This window comes from Chelonia mydas, chromosome 2 (genome assembly GCF_015237465.2).
Source record: "Chelonia mydas isolate rCheMyd1 chromosome 2, rCheMyd1.pri.v2, whole genome shotgun sequence".
In the NCBI taxonomy this organism is placed as follows: domain Eukaryota; kingdom Metazoa; phylum Chordata; order Testudines; family Cheloniidae; genus Chelonia; species Chelonia mydas.
In genome coordinates, this window is record NC_057850.1 from 83,383,019 (window position 1) to 83,401,870 (window position 18,852).

At 38.8% G+C, this 18,852-nt stretch overlaps 1 protein-coding gene across 2 annotated transcripts in view; it reads right to left on the bottom strand.

Moving 5' to 3' along the window:
* Positions 1 to 18,852, bottom strand: part of DLGAP1 (DLG associated protein 1) — a 605,986-nt gene that overhangs the window by 188,718 nt on the left and 398,416 nt on the right. For both annotated transcript variants that reach the window (XM_007063887.4, XM_043538800.1), the window contains one exon: positions 15,809 to 16,834. In XM_007063887.4, the coding sequence (XP_007063949.1) occupies positions 15,809 to 16,762 (954 nt within the window). In that variant the 5' untranslated portion in view covers positions 16,763 to 16,834. The remainder of the gene's footprint in view (positions 1 to 15,808; positions 16,835 to 18,852) is intronic.

Consider the following 18,852-nt stretch of genomic DNA (forward strand, 5'->3'; position numbering starts at 1 on the left):
TCCTTGTTATTTCCTTGAAATTAAAATAAAAATTGTCCAAACATTATATTTTCCCCTTGTTTATAGAAAACCATAACAATGAGAATGTGTTTTCAGACAATTTTGGAAATTCCATGAGAACAGCTGCCTTGTCCATGCCTTGCCTCCCATTGCTGTTGTCCTGGGGTTACTGGACATCATCTTGGCCCGGGGAAGTGGAGAAAACACGTGCCTGAATAACAGCAGCAGCAGGAACGAGAGCAGATGTGAATTGGAACAGGTCCTGCAGTCAGTTCTTTTACTGAAGCACCCCAGGTTTCCCAGAGTGGTGTAATTTGAGTAGACTCTCCAAAATCAAAAAAGCAAGTAGGCAACATCTTAAAGAAATAAAGTACCTGTAATCTTTAGTTTTCCCACCTATTCTTTTCTCCTTCCCTGTACTGAGATCAACATATAAAGGCAATTTATATGGCTCACACAGTGATCATTATATGTTATTCTAAACGGACACGGTCAAATTTTAGGGGTCAAAATTTGATCTACAACATTTGAAAAGTAGTGTCCCCCTAATAGGGATTACAATCTGTAGTCCCTTTTCATGTGGAAATTGGTGCTATATAAATTGTTAAATGTGATCCCACAACACACAACTTTCAGTGCAGCTTACTGAGTGTGCATTGCTTCTTACATACTGTCTCCTCTTATAGCATTCATGCAGCAGTTCGTTTAACCTGTCATAATGAAAACTCAAACATTTACCTAGTTGTTTGTTAAATTTAAATTAACGTTCAGTTGCTGACTTCCCACAACCAGGAACATGACAAGTCCTGAAGGCAGATAAGCCCTTTCAAATGTAACTACAGCCAATGCAGGTCAAACTTTATGGCATACAAACTCTGGCCATGTTGCTATAAAACATAACTCAACAAAACACTGCACCAAAGGAAGAAAAAAGTATTCCACAGACCCCAAATGATTATAATTAGCCACCCAAGCTAGTTGCAAACTGGTGCAGTTTTTGGTTCCTTTACTTTTTTTCCTGTCTCATCCAGGACCTCATCAAATCCTGAATCCTTTTTTCACAACATTTCCAAAATTCATTCCTTCTTCCCTCCCTACTGCCATGACAATATTTCTTTTTTGGTAACTTTATGCTAACTATTGCAGCTTTTTTCTTTTTTAATTCCTCCTTTCTCATCTCTTCTTCCTCCAGTTCATCATCCTTCTCTGCTACTATTACTGTGTCATCACCTTACTGCAATTTCTGCACTGGCTCCTCCTCCTCTTCTGTATTAAGCTTCTGCTTCTCTTCCAAAGTACCCCATGGGTGCAAATCTTGGCCCTACAGAAGTCAATGGGAGCTTTGCTATTGATTTCAATGGAGACAGGATTTCACCCCATAAGTCTACTCTTGCCTATATCTCTCCCATAATTTCTTTTTACCACTCAAGCATCTTTCCTGACTGCTCCTTACTCCTTTGCACGCTTCTTTCTTCATGCCTTCTTTTACACCCATCTATATCCTTGAAATAATTCCCAGTTACTGTCCTGAAAACTCTAGTTCTGTGAAGCTTTACAGTTCAAATGACCACACAGCACACTGAGTTTGTTTTGTATTGTGTTGCACTCTATTGTACCTATTAATGCCTCAGGAATTTAAGCTCTTCAGAGAAGAGACATATTTTGGGTTGGGCCTAGTTCACCTATTAAACAATCCCACATATATTTACATTGCCATATGAAAACCTCCCCACACATTTAAATAAATCTCTCTTCCACCCCTCTCCTTCTGAATAACTGGTGGGGGACTTGAGAGGAAGGTATTTTCGGCAGGAAGTACCTGCTAAAGGGAAGGTGGGCCACCTGGAGATCAGGAGTTAAGAAACCAAACAAGAACCGTAAATTAGGCCCAAATCCAGCTTTGGTTTCATATTAACACTCCAGGGACTGATTTAGAGCTGATGCCCTGAACATGATACACCTAACTCCAAATTTGGAGTTCCAGTTCATGCCCACTTCTTGTATGTGTACATTTGTACATGTATATATCTTTTGATATTGGCTTTGACTTTGGATCCACAGCCTATAGAAATAGGGAGTATTTTACACTTTTTCACCAGTACACTTGTGACACACACACACACACAAATCTCCTTTTCTGCTTAGATTCTTGCACCGTTTCCAGGGTAAATAAAATAAAATGCATGCAGTCCATACCCTTAGCATTTCTCAAATACACCTAGGAGCATGCAAAATCACCCCCTCCCGTTACCTCCTGTGTTGGGAATAAAGAGTTGAGTTTCCAAATTGTTCATAAAGAAGTTGACACAAGATTAGTAAAATCAGGGCTTGCTGACATCGTGAATGAAAAGTTGGGACACCTCACAAGAACTTTACAACAAATAAGAAAAGCTCAAGTAAAACAGATTTCTAGTCACCCTTAGGATAAAGATTATTTAAAGTCTTATTATGTCCAGTACATCTGAATGCTCTGAGGGAACATTTACCTCATAAATCTCTTCTGTTTAATTTCCATTCATTATGTTTGATTTTAGTATCTATGTTTACCTTGTTATACTAAATTAATTAAAAACAAATTATACTGAATTAAATTAAAAACCTATGTCAATGCAACATTAAGGCTGAGACTTTTAATTGATTAAAAGTTTGGGAATTCGAAGTTAATACACATCACCCATATTTCAGCCAAGTGGAGCGCCTGTAGTTTTTGCAATACTGTATGTATTGTTGGATGTAATGTTTTAGTATTTAGCTGTAATATAGATGAGACATAGTGTTGTGGAAACCATTACTCTAACAACACAACTTAAGAAATTCAATGTCTTAATGCATACAGTGCCTTTTGTAACAAAGATTATCCAAGTGGTTTAGATACTACTGAACAAGTTTCCGAAACTGGTTGGAATGGGTTTGCCACATAAGCTCATACTTACATATGCACAAATGCGGATCCTGTCCAGCTTTGAAAATTTAGCTGCGTGTGTGCATGTGAACATAATGCATCAGATCATAATTCAGAAGTCTAGGCTCTCCTAGCTCAGTGACACAGGCTCATTTAGTGAAAAGCAACAAACAATCTTGTTAACATCTGCTTTGCTGTTGCAGAACTACTGAGATGTGAAGGTACAGACTGAGAATTCAGCAGGCATCACAGACAACTGGTTGCTGCTGTCTGAACAATTCCAGAATGGGGGGAACTTGCTGGTGTGAAATATGGAGTTAGAAAATTTCTAGTACCATTACTACACTGAGGCTGGTAGGGAAAGTCCATATTTGACAAAGAAAATGACAATATACATAGGTGCTGGAACTAGGGGTGCTGGGAGTGCTGCAGCACCCCCTGGCTTGAAGTGTTTTCCCTCATATACATGGTTTGCAGTTTGGTTCAATGGCTCTCATCATCCTACTATACAAATTGTTCCAGCACCCCTGACAATATGGTAAGGGAAAAAACTGAGCTAAACACAGAGTTATGTGATAACTCAGAATGCAGTACCACAAAGAGAAGTCAAATTTCAATTCGGGGCATTTGTGAAGTCAGGTTATGAGACATACTGTTCAAGCGTCAGTGAACAAGGAAGTACAAAGACAATTTCACAAAAATAACCATTCATTAAAAAGGGGTGGTACTAGTTACAACTTTTTTTTTCTGTGCTGAATGCTATATCGTTTGCTTAGCTTGCTTGCAGAAATCCGTTTAAGCCAATTTTCATTTTTGCTTTGCAGGTATCAATTTTCTAAGAGAATATTATAATATTATATTATGCAGGACCTGATTCACTACCGCCTTACTCCAGTTTTATGATGGAGTAACTCTATCGATTTTAATCATGTTACACCAGGGTAAAACTAACGAGGAGTCCTTGTGGCACCATAGAGACTAACAAATTTATTTGGGCATAAGCTTTCATGGGCCAAAATCCACTTCATCAGATGCATGGAGTGGAAAATACAGTAGGCAGGTATTAAATACACAGCACATGAACAGGTGGGAGTTGCCTTACCAAGTGGGGGGGTCAGTGCTAACGAGCCAATTCAATTAAGATGGAAGTGGCCTTTTCTCAACAGTTGACAAGAAGGGGTGAATACCAGGGGAGGGAGAAAACACTTTTGTAGGGCTAATGAGGCCAATGCAATCAAGGTGGCCCATTTCAAACAGTAGAAAAGAAGGTTTTTAGCATCAGCAGAGGAAAATTACTTTTTGTAGTGACACAAAGATACAACCACATTTGCTCCAATCCCTCAGAGAGAGACAAACACCTATAGGATCTCTATCAAGCATTCTTAAAACTACAATACTGACCTAGTGAAGTGATGAAACAGATTGACAGAGCCAGTACCCTTCTGACTCTGTCACCTACTACAGGACAGGCCCAACAAAGAAAGTAACAGAACGCCACTAACCATCACCTACAGCCCCCAACTAAAACCTCTCCATCACATCATCAAGGATCTACAACCTATCCTGAAGGATGATCCCTCACTCTCACAGACCTTGGGAGATGGGGCAGTCTTTGCTTACAGACAGCCCCCAACCTGAAGCAAATACTCACCAGCAACTACACACCACACAACAAAAACACTAACCCAGGAACCAATCCCTGCAACAAACCCCGTTGCCAACTTTATCCGCATATCTATTCAAGGGACACCATCATAGGACCTAACCACATCAGCCACACCATCAGGGGCCCATTCACCTGCACATCTACCAAAGTGATATATGCCATCATGTGCTAGCAATGCCCCTCTGCCATGTACATTGGCCAAACTGGACAGTCTCTACGCAAAAGAATAAATGGACACAAATCAGACATCAAGAATTATAACATTCAAAAACCGGTCGGAGAACACTTCAATCTCCCCGGACACTCAATAACAGACTTAAAAGTGGCAATTCTTCAACAAAAAACTTCAAAAACAGACTCCAACGAGAAACTGCAGAACTGGAATTAATTTGCAAACTGGACACCATCAAATTAGGCTTGAATAAAGACTCCGAGTGGATGGGTCACTACAAAAAGTAATTTCCCCCTGCTGATACTCACATGTTCTTGTCAACTGTTTGAAATGAGCCACCTTGATTGCATTGGCCTCATTAGCATTACAAAAGTGATTTGGGCTTATGCCCAAATAAATTTGTTAGTCTCTAAGGTGCCACAAGGACACCTTTTTGTTTTTGCTGATATAGACTAACACGGCTACCACTCTGAAACCTGTCAGGGTAAAACTGTATCACAGTGATGAATCAGAGCATTTGAAAGGGGAAAAAATGCTGATAAAGTAGTTGACATTTAATTTATTATTAGCTATGTCTCTATAACACCTTATATGAAAGGATCTCAAAGTGCTTCACAAACATTAATAAATTAAACCACACAATCCCCTTACATGCTAGACATTATTATTATTCCCCCTTTGCTGATGGGTAAATTGAGGCACAGAGCATGTAGGCCAATATTTTCGTACTTCGTATAAAGTTAAGTACTGTGTTGATTCAGATACCTAAGCTCTAAAGTAAGTGACCTAATTTTCAGAGCTCATTTAGAGAGTCCCCATTATGGCTGATTTAGTATATATTTACACGTTAACTTGAGGCATCCAAATCTGGTAATTTTGGTAGAAGCGATATAAGCATAGTCTTAAAAAATGAGTTTGTGGCAGAGTGGAACTAGAACCCAGGAGTCCAGCTGAGTCCCAGGGCTCTGTCCTACTAGACAAAACTCCTACTACATATCAGATCCTTATTTTAAGAACTCAACAACATTATATGTATTTTTTGTATTGCCACTTCTACACATCTTTTTAATATAAACTGTAATTTATGAAAAGTATTTCAAATCCATGCCCGGTTTTGTTTTTTACTTATTGCCTCTAGGCTCTTAAAGCAAAAAGCTTCTGGGGCTTAGCAGACTGATATCATCTGCTGTCAGAGAAAAATGTTTCAGATTCTGGGGAAAAAACATATATATTGAGTACTTAGAGAACTAAAAATAAAATTGACTATACATAACCAAATATAAAACAGTAATATTTCCAAGCGCCTTATTATTACATTCTCAGATACAGTGTCACATATTACAGTGCTGTGCATCCAAAAGTACTGGGGAAATGTTGAGGAAAGGTGGCTATGTGAGTTTTCAGATCATATTTTCTGATTGGGAGGTTTGCTCAGCTCTTGCAACTTTTGATAGCCAGCATGTATCTTGCAAGGTGAAATACTATGCTGCACGTAAGTATGTGTAGATAGTGGCTGTTGTCTTTGAAGATGCAGGGGAATAAGATCTATATATCTTAGAAAGTCAGCACCTTCACTTTTCTTAAATGTTTAAGCATACTGTAATTTCCAATTGCCTCAACAGTATAATTTTTTCCAGCATTAGGAATATTATACTACAGCCTAACTAAATTAAACCAGCCTGCATCATACAGAATATTTTTACTTCCAGAAGAGAGGGGGAGAAGGAGGGACAGAGATAGAAATATAGAGAGAACAGTGGAAAATAAACGCTAAATCCAAAGAACGTCCCTTCTTTAATTAAAATCTCATTTTTATTATCAAGCTGTTAAAATAATATGGAGACTAGAGGCATTTTATTTTGCAAGTGGGCTTTAATAAATTTAAAGTGCGATCTTTCATAGTGATTCTTCATTCTTTACAGAACTAATAATGAAGAATGTGCTTTAATTAAACAAAGAAGTCTGATGAAATAGAAAACAAATGTAAGGAAGAAAAATAGCACCTAACAGAGGCCTCAGAACTGGGTCAGCTAATGAAACACACCACTTCCATTATAAGTAATCACGTAGAAATATAATGTTCCTTACAAGTATGAAAAATAATATTGACTATGGTTTCTTTCTTTCTGCTCAAACATCAGCTATTAGATTTACTGTACATAAACAGACCATACAAAACACATACAGTCAATAGCCAATCCCTTCATTGGTTTCAGTTGCATTTGCTGTGCCATTTACATGCTCTGATCTTTATCTAAATTCACTTTGCTCTGAAAGAGACTAAATTTATCATTAGCAAGCTTGCAGTGACTGGTAAATTTCTTTTCGTATTCTTTTTGTGCAAAAAGCAGGATTTTCCTTATGTATATTTCTGGGTCCCCAAATAAGCAAAAGACAGGTATATAGTGGCACTCAAGTGCTAGATTATTCATCTCTAATTCACACATTGAATGAAATTTGAAATAAACTCCAGCATGTGAGGATAAAAATATGGATTTTATTCAGGCTTTAAACAATAAAAAAAGAATATTTTCCTTTCTGTTGCCTAGAATGTTTGTTAACTTACCTTATTAGATGAAATATCAAACAGACTGTCTTTTTGGCAAATTAAGTTCATTATTCATCTCAATTTTGATTTGGTTTACTGCAGCTGAGAGCATTAAGCTTCTCCCTGTGCTTTGCCAATGCAATGTGGGTGACTGGAAGTAAACACAAAAGCTAGAGGGGAGTGGCTGGCCATCACTCAACAGTAGACTCGAAACTTTAGCTTTCTATTAGTATGCAAATACTTAATGAAATGAAATCACACAACTAAGAACAATACTTAATGATTGCTCAGTGCAGATTTTCAAACCCATGCAATTTGGTTCTCTTAGCAGTTATTATGGCTATTTTGTATGTTAGAGAAAATTCAATTGCCCTCTTCCACTTTCTTGGTCTATTCTTGGTAATCATGAATACTGAATTCTTAGAACAATAAAAATGAATATCACAGCATCCTTTCCATGTGCATTTTTTTTTAGGAGTCAGTGAAATATGCAAAAAAAGGAGGACTTAAGATATAATTAACACTATATTTTTTACTGTATTTAAAAATAACCTTCAGCAGTTTTCAGAAAAGCAGATATATAGGTTATTTCCATTTAGAGAAAATCAAATTTCTGCAATATCCTTGCCAACATTTGTTTCAACTTGTGGGATTTTAGCAATCAGGTTCTATTTTAAAATCAGTTCATTTGACTGAAATATTTGCATGCATCTTTACATGGAGAGAAACTGTTATTAAGTTCCGAACAGCCAAGACCAACAAGACTGAGTCAAACTGTTCTTAGCTTAGACCAGTCTGCCCGCACTGGGGTAATGCAGTTGTGGTGCTTTTTGATCTCTACTTCAATCTGGGAACAAGAAGCTTAATTTAAAATAGCAGAAATATTCCTTACTCCTCACCTGAAAAAGAGAAGCATCACTTTCAACATTCATCTCCAAACTACTGTACATATCTCCATTAGAAATGGGCCAACATTGTAGAGTTCAGACCAGATTTAGATCTGGATCCAAACTGTCACCGAGGATGGGGTTGTCCAGAACAGGGTTTGGTTTGGGCCCATTATAGAAAGACCCAATCCACAAAATTCAGATTCGAACATCCCCAGTGTTCAGAGTGACAGGAAGGTATCAGATTCAGGGTTCTGAGATAAGACCGCATCTAGTCTATGTTTTCTCTCTGGAGTTGGAGTTGTTACCAGGCATCAACTTTAATGTCTTAGATACAGTTTCCACAAACACATCTCACAGCTTCTAAGGTAATTTATGACGGGATAACTCAAACTGCTGTATTTAATGGCCCCTTTATACTATATACTAGCATCACACAGTTGAGAGGAGGCATAGATCCAAGTGACAGAATTTTATACAGAGTGGTAAACATGCCGTTGGAATGAAAGGATGTTCAAGCAAGCTGGATAGTCAAACTAGAACAATGTATTGTGTATTTGTGTACAGTCACCGACACTGAGAAGTAATGCAACAGTAGATGGGAAACAACAATCTCAAGTACAATGGCAGATAAAATTGCAGTCATAATCATTAAAGAGCAGACATTGTCATAGAAGATCTAGCTAGGTATTTACAGGACCTCCATCAGTGGGGTACTGAGCAACTAAGATGGGACAGCTATGCCAAAGACCAGCCTTTAACTAATTGTATGAGAAAATGGTGGTTGTTAAAGTAAAATATACAGTGATGTCATTCTCATCAATTGTAATAACTAAGGTGATGGAAAGTTATTGTAGGGTAAATTTGAAAAGAGGTTGCGAGGGGAAGACAGGATTACCTAGAAATGTTCTGCTACATTTACGGGTTATTTTCATAGGAAAGATTTTTCACAGCATATCCAAAGGTGTCTTGGATAGATAGAGAATTAGGCTGAAGACTATGTATGCCTAAGAAGTAGATCTGGTTGAATTATTCATTATGAATATATTTGTTGCAAATGTAGCTCCCATTTGTGAATCATTTACAAACCCATCCCAATTTCTACAGATCTACTCATTATTCATAAGCATTCACCAACAGGTTGGATGAACAATTTTCATGGTTGAAAAACTACTTTTGGGTGAATTATGTTTTTCAGGTATGAAATGTGAGATAAATAACCAGTTATGCTACAGTTCAAGAAACTTTTGGGATTCACAAACTTTTTCATGAATACCTGGAAATGGTCCAAATACTTGAGAATAACATAATCCCATTATTATATTTGGTGTTTTATTTGCAAGTATATTTGTATATTTTTCTTTTCAATTATTTCACCAGCTTTATTAAGAAGTATGAAGTAGAGATCAGGATAAAATGATAATAGGAGGCTTCAACTTTAGCCGTTTTGCAGAGCTGATAAGAAAATTGCAGCTGTAAAGGACAGATTTACCATTGAGTGGAAGAAAGGAGTGGAGAATCAAGTCCTAGATATGTAGACTGCAGTGGAGAACTGATAACACCTTCCCTACATATGTATGCAAGACAAGGACACATTGAGTAGATTAATTTAGTAATCACTTCACCGTGGCAGAAATGCAAACAAAGTTCACAAGAAAAACAAGTAGAAAATGATTGCAAATTCAGATGAATGTGCACAGATAAACCCAGCAAAACAGATTTTAAACAAATTACTATCCCAGAAGAATAAACAATTTACCAGGTGATTTAATAGACTAAATGATCAAATAACATGATAGCTCACTATACAGAATAGCACCAGGAAGTTAAGCAATAAAGTCCATTTAGTCTTATGAAGAAATGACTGCATCACAACTAAAGGGAGGCAGAATTTGTCTGGGCTTATCCAAAAGAAGGGCAGCTCTACTTTGTGGTTTTGGTGTGGGAGGAGAAGAGGAAGAAGGCAAAAACTGCTGTAAAAAGTGCTCGGTGGTCAGCTTTGAGGCAATATCCCCCCCGCCCTCCACACCAGGCCATGTGCATAAAGGTACAAAATCTAGGTGGGGCAATATATCCAATAAATACGTCCAAGCAGCAAGGAAGCCAGCACCCACCCTCCTTCCCATAGTGGAGGCGAATGGCAGGCTGGGTTAGGACCTGCTGTGGGCATTACACTAGTCGCTCCATTTAAAGGGAGGCTGGGAAGGAATTTTTTCCCAGACCACCAGAATTGGCTTCAGTGGCGTGTGGTTTTTTCACCTTCCCCACAGCGGGTGTGTGGATGGACCTTTTCTGGTGAATAGAAAAGGTGGTAGGCCATATGTCACAACTTATTTTGTAATATTGGGCGGATGTTCAGTGCAGGTACTCCATAGGGAGGGCAGCCAGCGACCAGATAAATGGCCTGGTAAAGGACTTAAAAGGAGGTAGTGGATAAAGGAACAGAATGGGGGAGGGGGTTCAGGGACTCCTATGATTGGTATGGCAGGGAGCCAACCCGCCCTGTTCTCATAGCCCTCCTTAACCTTCTTACAAGGCTGGTGGATGGTAAGGTCCAAGCCATGGGGTTGGCTGGGGGATCTGAATGGAAACAAAGTGGGGCTGGTGGAAGCCCTGGACAATTGATTTGAATAAGCATAGATTTGCCTGCACTGTACACTTTATCTGCTGGGTAGTCCCAGACACCTATATAATAAAGTTGCGGACTGATTAAAACCCATAGCAAGTCTCCTGTCCTTCTTGCAGTGTACCCAGACAATGGGGCCAGGGAAGCTGTGGGATACTCACTGAATCATCTTACAAAGAAGGTGCCTGGTCCTAAGATAAGAAAGCAGGATTTACTGAAGCAGAAGACTTTCTTTACACTGGAGTAGATTATGGACATCGTTGATGGCGTCCACCAGCGTCTAAGCCATAAGGGAAAGTAAGACATAGGCTCTGGGACAAATCAGGCCCTTCTTTACCAGATCCAAACTACAATGAACTAGAAAATATGCATATAATACCCAAGCCTTTTGGTTTAAAGTTTTATAGATTTTTTTCCCCATGTTGCTTGTCCATGGGCTGCTGAATAAAGTATGGTATGGTGATAGCTGCATAGGCTTCCTCACCTACCTGATACCTCACTTTCACACCCACCCTGCCACTATTCTACTGCTAAGTCTTCCTTGAACTGTAGCTACCAGCAGCAAAGTTCTACTTTTTCTGTCCTGTGCCAAGAATATAAAATTATTATTTATACTGCGGTAGTGCCTAGGGGCCCCCAGCCAAGGCCCTCACTGTGCTAGGCACTGTACAAATACATAAGAAAAAGATAGTTTTTGCTTCAAGGAGCTTAGTGAATGCCAATTAAAGCCAGGAAATAAATAGCTTGCTTTCCCTATCCTGTGTGTCTTGATACAAATGATTACAGCGTGTCATGAAAAAACACATGACTGACCCAAATAAAAAAAAATGGGGGAAAATATGAAAAATAATCTGTGAATTTTTTCTCTCTTTACGGATAGGCAAAGGCTAGGAAAACAATTGTGGAGAATATCCAGCAGTAAATACATCATTAGAGACTAACTGCGTAGTGTGTAAGTGCTGGTGCATGAACTTCCATAGATCCCTAAAATTAAGAATTGTAAAATATCTATGCTTTTAGGCCCGTTTCTTGGCCAGGGAAGTATTGCTTCCTACATTACAAATTCTAGTGATATGTCTAACGTAGAATATTCCAAAGGACTGCCTACCATAAGCCTTGGGAAACTGTTCCACTACCTAACATCTCACTGTCAAGGCATGGGGAACTATCATGGATAAAATAAGAATGCTCCTTACCATCTCCTGCCCTCCACTGCTTGGACCATTCCTAGAGCTGAATCAAATCAGAATATTTTCTCGAGGTAAGGAAAAGTTCAATACAGAATGTACCCCATTCCCTTCCCTCCCACCAACACACACCTACATCCCAGAGAAAAGATGGGGTAGTTCTAATTTACCCTATGCCCACATAAAAGAATAATCTATTCTCTCCCAAAGTCCACATTAATGCAAGTGCCTGTGCACAGTCTCCATCCACAGGTATCCTGCAGAAGCACAGAAATATCAGCCTAAGAATACCTGTGAGATTTAAAGGAGCAGGTGTAGCAGAACCTAACAGTGAGCTTCTGCCTTTCACTACTGTAGAAATGGTGGGATGGCAAGTTTCCCAGCCCCCGATAATATTTCGCTTGGGACTTTATGGGAGCAGGTCTCCCTGAAACACCATCCCATAGGAAGCAGCAGAGGCAGCAGGCAAGACACCACCATCTCAGAAAAGCAGGTGAGAAGAGAGGTGGTCTATCAGCCATCCCCCTAAAACAGCACAGGGGAACTCGCAGCTACTTGTATAGAAAATGGAATTGGGAGGGGGTCCTACTTGCCACTTCCTCCTTGGACACTTAGCTTTCCTACAGCTAATGGAGCCTACTGGAGAGAGGAAAGATTGTGTTAAGAGGAAAGAATGGGTCCTTGAGGAACATCCATAGGTTTGGATAGCAACCTTAGGTTTGCTCTGAATCCACACTCCAAACCTTCAGAGATTAAGCCATCTCTAATATGGACAAATGCCAATTGAGGACTATGTTGAAACGATCAAACTTAAGATATTTCTTCTACAGAGTGAGATTGTTATTGCTTGTCATTTCTATGTCTAAATAATGAGGTGTTGCGATTCTACAGTAATAGAGTCCATAAAAACAGGCAGGCATGTAGATGGGGCGGGGGGAAGGGCTGAGATAACTATTTCACTTGTGACCTATGCCAGACTCAAGCCTGTAGCGTCACAGAAAAAAAAATCATATTGAATATTCAGTAGAATAAAAAAGTCACTTATCCATTGTATTCAGACACTTATATCACAAGGACAGTTTACATAAATAAAAAACTAGGCTCATCCGAGGATCATGTAGTCCACTTGCTGGGTCATCAATAGCAACTTAAATTACAAGTGAGTTGAGACGAGCATCTAGTAATCTGGTTAACACGTTAAAAAAAGCAGCAAAGAAATACCACATTAGTCAAAGTCATTATCAGAGTTGTCCAACACTACCATGGCTTTGTAATTAAGTAGTTTTATCTCAATTGGTACATTTCGAATTGTCCTAACACAGGAAACCAGCCTACCTATGTTTCAACAGGAAACATAAAAAACAGTTGAAACATATCTACATCTTATTGACAGAAGGATACTGATTATTTTTATTTATAATATTTATATTGCAGTAGAGTTTACAGGCCCCAGTGTTCTAGGAGCAGTACAAACACAAAGGAAATATTGTACATGCCTTAAAGGGCTTCTAGTCTCAGACGACTGAAGGGGAAGGGAATGGGAAGCAGTTAAATATGCACCTTTTTTTTACTAACATATACACTTGCTATTTTTTAAAATTGTCAATAGATAAGAGTAAGTTTCAGTTGTCTCAGGCTGCCTCTTACACTAGCAATTATTACCTGACTGATGTCTTACAATGCTAGCAATGTAAATTAGGGCTTGATTAAGATTTTCCTCTGCTTTTTAGCAACTTCCAAACACTTCCATTTTACTGTTTTTTTTTAAAGCAAGTATATAATAATAAAGAAAAACAAACCAAAAATAACATCTGGACATAAATAGCATGGCATATGTATGAGAGAACGTTCAGTCGTTCTAATTCCTGCACTAAAGGATTGCTGGACATATTTCCATGAAGATACAGATAGTGTCCTCTAATTCCACTTATAAGCCTATTCCTGTCAATTAAATATTATCTAAAAGTCCCTATGGAAGTGCTTATTTGAAACTGATGTTGGCATAGTTTTTTTACTCTTTTTCTATCCATCTGGTTACACACTGAATTGTCGGCTATTCTATCAATACCTGCCTTAAAACTGAATGAGTAAACAAACACATCAACAACAAAAAACTTCAAATCCAAAATAACCAAGACATTCAACTCCAAAATTAAAATTTCTTCTAGCTCCCAAAACTCAGATTGAAGAAAACTACTGTATCAAACCTTTAAAATGTTGTAACTCAGCCCTAAAGTCCCTCCCCACACTATACGCGCATTTATACACACACTCTGAACACACATACTTTCTCCATTTCCCCTTCCCCCATGTTGCTATAAATTAATGGAAAATATACACATCCTTTTTTTATATTGTAAACTGAGAGTTTCAAAGCTTAGTATTCTAAATGATTTTATATGCCATTTAACCTATACAGCTCAATTTTAAAATGTGGGTGCCTTAATAGGACATCTGAATCCTGCCCTTTATCTGAGTAATGACTTGAGCAACAAAACGTGCAAACCGTATGTCCCATAAAGGTAACCACATTAGAAAAACGGGCTGCTGTATACATTTAAACATGCAAGAGTTCCATTATTTTAAAGCAAAACATAGTTCTCTTCTCAAACCTCTTTTTTCCTCATGGTCTTCTCTCTTCTCTGTGTAACGTTATTCCATTTTACACATACACTTAGATGTGCCATAACTGCTTCGTTTAAAATGCATAAAAGCTATCTACAGCTCAACTAAGAATGAAACAGTTTTAGTATTTTCTGATCCATGTTTCTGCCACACACATTCACCGGCAGTATGATAGCTCCAAGAGCAGACATCTGATTCTTGACATTTAAAGATACAATACTGGTGAAAAATAGTGACGCCTTATTAACTGCAAACAGCTTGTGAGGGAGTAGGTGATGTACTCTTAAAGTGCATAATCAGAACAAGCACTCATTACAGCCTTTCAATTTTATATTTTTGAATCAATGCCATAAGAAAGAGAAATAGCCAGAGATACAAATCTGGATACTTTACAATAACTATTTCATCTTTTCAGCTAGCAGTTTTTTTTCCTGGTGTCTAAAGGATTAAGACATCTCAAAGTTTCCAAAGGGTCTCTAATTTTCATAATAAAATAAGAACTAATGAAGGCAAACCCTGAAACTACAGAAACAAAAGAATTTGTATACTGGTAACCATCAGTGCTGGAACTAATGGGGTCGGGGGTGCTGCAGCACCCCCAGGCTTGAAGTGGTTTCCATTATATATACAGGGTTTACAGTTTGGTTCAATGGCTCTCAGCACCAGCACTAGAAAAACTGTTCTAGCACCTCTGCTGATAACATCCTGTTGAGTGACACTGTAATCCTAAATAGAAGCAAAGCAACCTCCAACTCCCTATGTCCCTTCTGCGACTGCCTGTGGAATCCAGCCCCCCAAAAGTCTTCCCATATGGGAAAAAAAAACATCAGCCTGTTGCCCCCTGGAAAAGTTCATTTGAAACACTGACTTCTAGCATTAAAATGCACATTTATTTTAAATTTGATCTGGATTACCCTTTCTCTTTTCTACGCCCAGTGACCTCTCAAAACATGACAGACGATGACCTCTGAAATATCACAAAAAGAACAGGAGTACTTGTGGCACCTTAGAGACTAACCAATTTATTTGAGCATAAGTTTAAAATTGGTTAGTCTCTAAGTTGCCACAAGTATTCCTTTTCTTTTTGCGAATACAGACTAACACGGCTGCTACTCTGAAATCTGAAATATCAGAGTGAAAAACCATCTGCAAAAAGAACAATTCAGTAAACAGCAGTCAATGCTACATACTATACCTGAAGGTATTGACAAGACCGCTCCTGTTGACATGTCTCTGACTTCACTAGTGTCTGATCCATATTAACTGAAGCTTTCTGGTAAACCTCGCGGGCTCTGCTCACTGTCAGTGTAGAGGACCAAGAGCTTTTCTTCATTAACTGGGGATCCAAATTCACGGGCAGGTTTGCACAAGTAGAGCATTTGACATCATTATTGCTTTTGGATGACTTCACAGTATGTTGACTTACAGTATTATAGGCTTCCAGAAAGTACTGAGAAGTGGAACGATCGGGGCACCTTCCCATAGTCATAACCCCACTGGGAGCATGATAAATGCAAACATCATTGTCCAAGTTGTCATCTGAACTCCACCATCCTGGTGCATTGGATCTGGACTTGCCTTCTAACCTCCTTTCTTTACTCTTGCTACGCTTCCCATACCTCATAGTCTGTGTCTCCTCTGGGCTTGCTTTGCCACCATTCACACTTCCCTTTGATGGTCCTTCAAGAGAATGAGACTTTGTGAAGAGCTTTTGAACAGAGTGAACTAAGTGGCGGATCCTCCCTGGACTGTCACCGCGATGTTCCACAGCAGTCCGTTTGTATTGTAAGGTATGGTAGCCATCTCGATTAAGAGGCAACTGCCTTTCAAACTGGTCCAAAAGATTGGCAGGAATGCGATTAGTTTTGTTAGCTGTTCCATGGGGAACAAGAGCACACTCGTCTTTAAGTTCATGGTGGGAACTGTAATGTCGCCGAGGAAATGTGCTGCTGGCAATTTGATCGTTATAAGGTACCATGCATTCTGCCTGAAAAGAGTTCCTCTGAGTATAATAAGGGTGATCGGCAGGGTGAGGGTCCACTGGATTTAACAAATATGGCTGCCTGTCTGGGTGATGTGGCAGATTGTCACATGGAGGGTCACAGGTAATCCCATGATGATGACTGCGGTTGCTGGATAATCCTTTCATTATTGATGTAAAGAGTGTCCCAAAGTCATCTAATATGTATAGTTACGTTAGAGACAGATCTCAGAGAAAGGCCTAGAAGAATGGAAAACAACAGAAGATGTGAGATATTTAAGCCACTGCAGTAATTAACATGCATATTTTTCATATAAATTGCCTTTAATATCAGAAATCTTACATACAAAATCCTTTCTCACACCCCTTTGTTAGACAATTGGTCACTCCTTATGCATGGCCTTACATCATCACAGAAAGGATAGCTTAACAAATTACAAAAAGTGAACTTGTTTCACCGGAAAACCTAGTGAAAACTAGATAAGGGAAGATTTTCTTCTGTAAAACCCACCATTGCTAACTAACTGCAGTAAAAATGCTGTCATCTAGCCTCTAAGGCCCCAATCCTACAAAGACTTACACATGTGTGCAAATCCTTATATGTATATTCAGTGGGTCCCAAATTACTCACATGCATATTTGCAGGATCAGGCCTGAATTCATTAAGCAAAATCATGCTCTTTCAGAACATTTTCTGGGTTACTTATGGCCCAATGCAAAGCACAGAGAAGTCAATGGGAGTCTCTCCACTGAATTCACTGGATATTGGATCAGGTTCCAAGTGTACTTTCCATTCAGTTTATGTCTTTTCTCTACTCAGATTGTAAGCATCTTTTCTTTCTTATACTACACTAAGAATAACTCACATGATTTATATTTCAGCATGAGACTTTATTTCTTCAGGGGAGAGATGCAGTGTGGGAGACATGCATCTGAGTTGGATAGTCTGTGTCTTTGCACAAGTGCAGAGAAAAGGTCAGGGTAACACAGTTAGAAAGACCCAGAAACTTCCGAACATGGTGTGGTAGTTACCAGATATGGTCAGTAGCTGTTCTAAGGCTCTATATGATGTTTTCATTGTGGGCAACTCGCCTGGCAGGTGATAACCTAGTCATCCTCTGAGAGCTGACTCAATCAGAGAGCAACGTCGTCTGTGGGAGGGGGAAGGTTACAAACAAAAAAGTTCAATACAGCCCAGCAGACCCAGCAGTTAATTGACACAGGACAGGAGGAAACTCTGTATGAGAACACCATAAACTTACATAAACCACCGTAAATTTACTGCTTAATAGCTTTTGTTTAAAAGTTATTCATAGTACTCCAAATACTATTTACAAGATGTTTTTGCGCACATTAAATGTTTGTTTTTAGTAAGAGTATGGTATGCGCTCTTTGAAATCGACTGGGAACTATTAACATTCATTTATATGGGGTTTACATACAATAGCCTGAGGTTTAATTCTGTGTAATGCTTTTTGAAAAGTCCTGAAAAGACAGAACCCTGGCCTGTGCTTGAGCAAGGAATAAAGCTGAGGTGCAGGAAGAAGGGAACTGTCATAGATTTATACAGTATATTGTCTGAGCACTCCATCCCTTCCCCCATCCCCAGTACATAATCAATATCAAATCAATAATAAAATAATAATAAAGGTTGCTGACTCCATGAAAACATACCCCAACTGTAATAGTTTTACAGTACACACCTTTGGGACCATTACGTACCTACTGACTTACTTCTACTCTTTACCAGAAATAGTTTAGACTTAGAGCGGACTGGTATTTTGCTATTCAGACTTATTCTCGTAAATTTTCAAAGAACTAAAGTGTTTGAGTATCATCTCTCCCTCTAAAGTCAATGGGATTTGTACAACCAAATCTTTTAAATGGCTTTTTCAAATGTAAAAGACTATATTACTTGAGTGGATTGGAAACATTTGGCCTCAGAGTGACTTTCAAAGGTTACAGTACTACCACTAGCAACCAGATATATTCCTTTAGCTCAAGTGATTCAATAACTACAACCTTTCAAGTCCCCAGTTCATATCTCACCAGTGGCAAATTTAGCAGTCCAAAGGACCAGTTGGAGTAATGTTGCTGCAACATCTACACCGCTAATGTATGAATTGCTAATGTTGCAAAATAATTCATAGCAATGTCTAAGGAGCTGGTGCGTAGAAGGGAGATACAGCAACACTGGGCTTTTCGGGGGCATTCTTGTTGTGCAGTCTCTTTGCAGTTTCTTTTAACATAAGTAAACT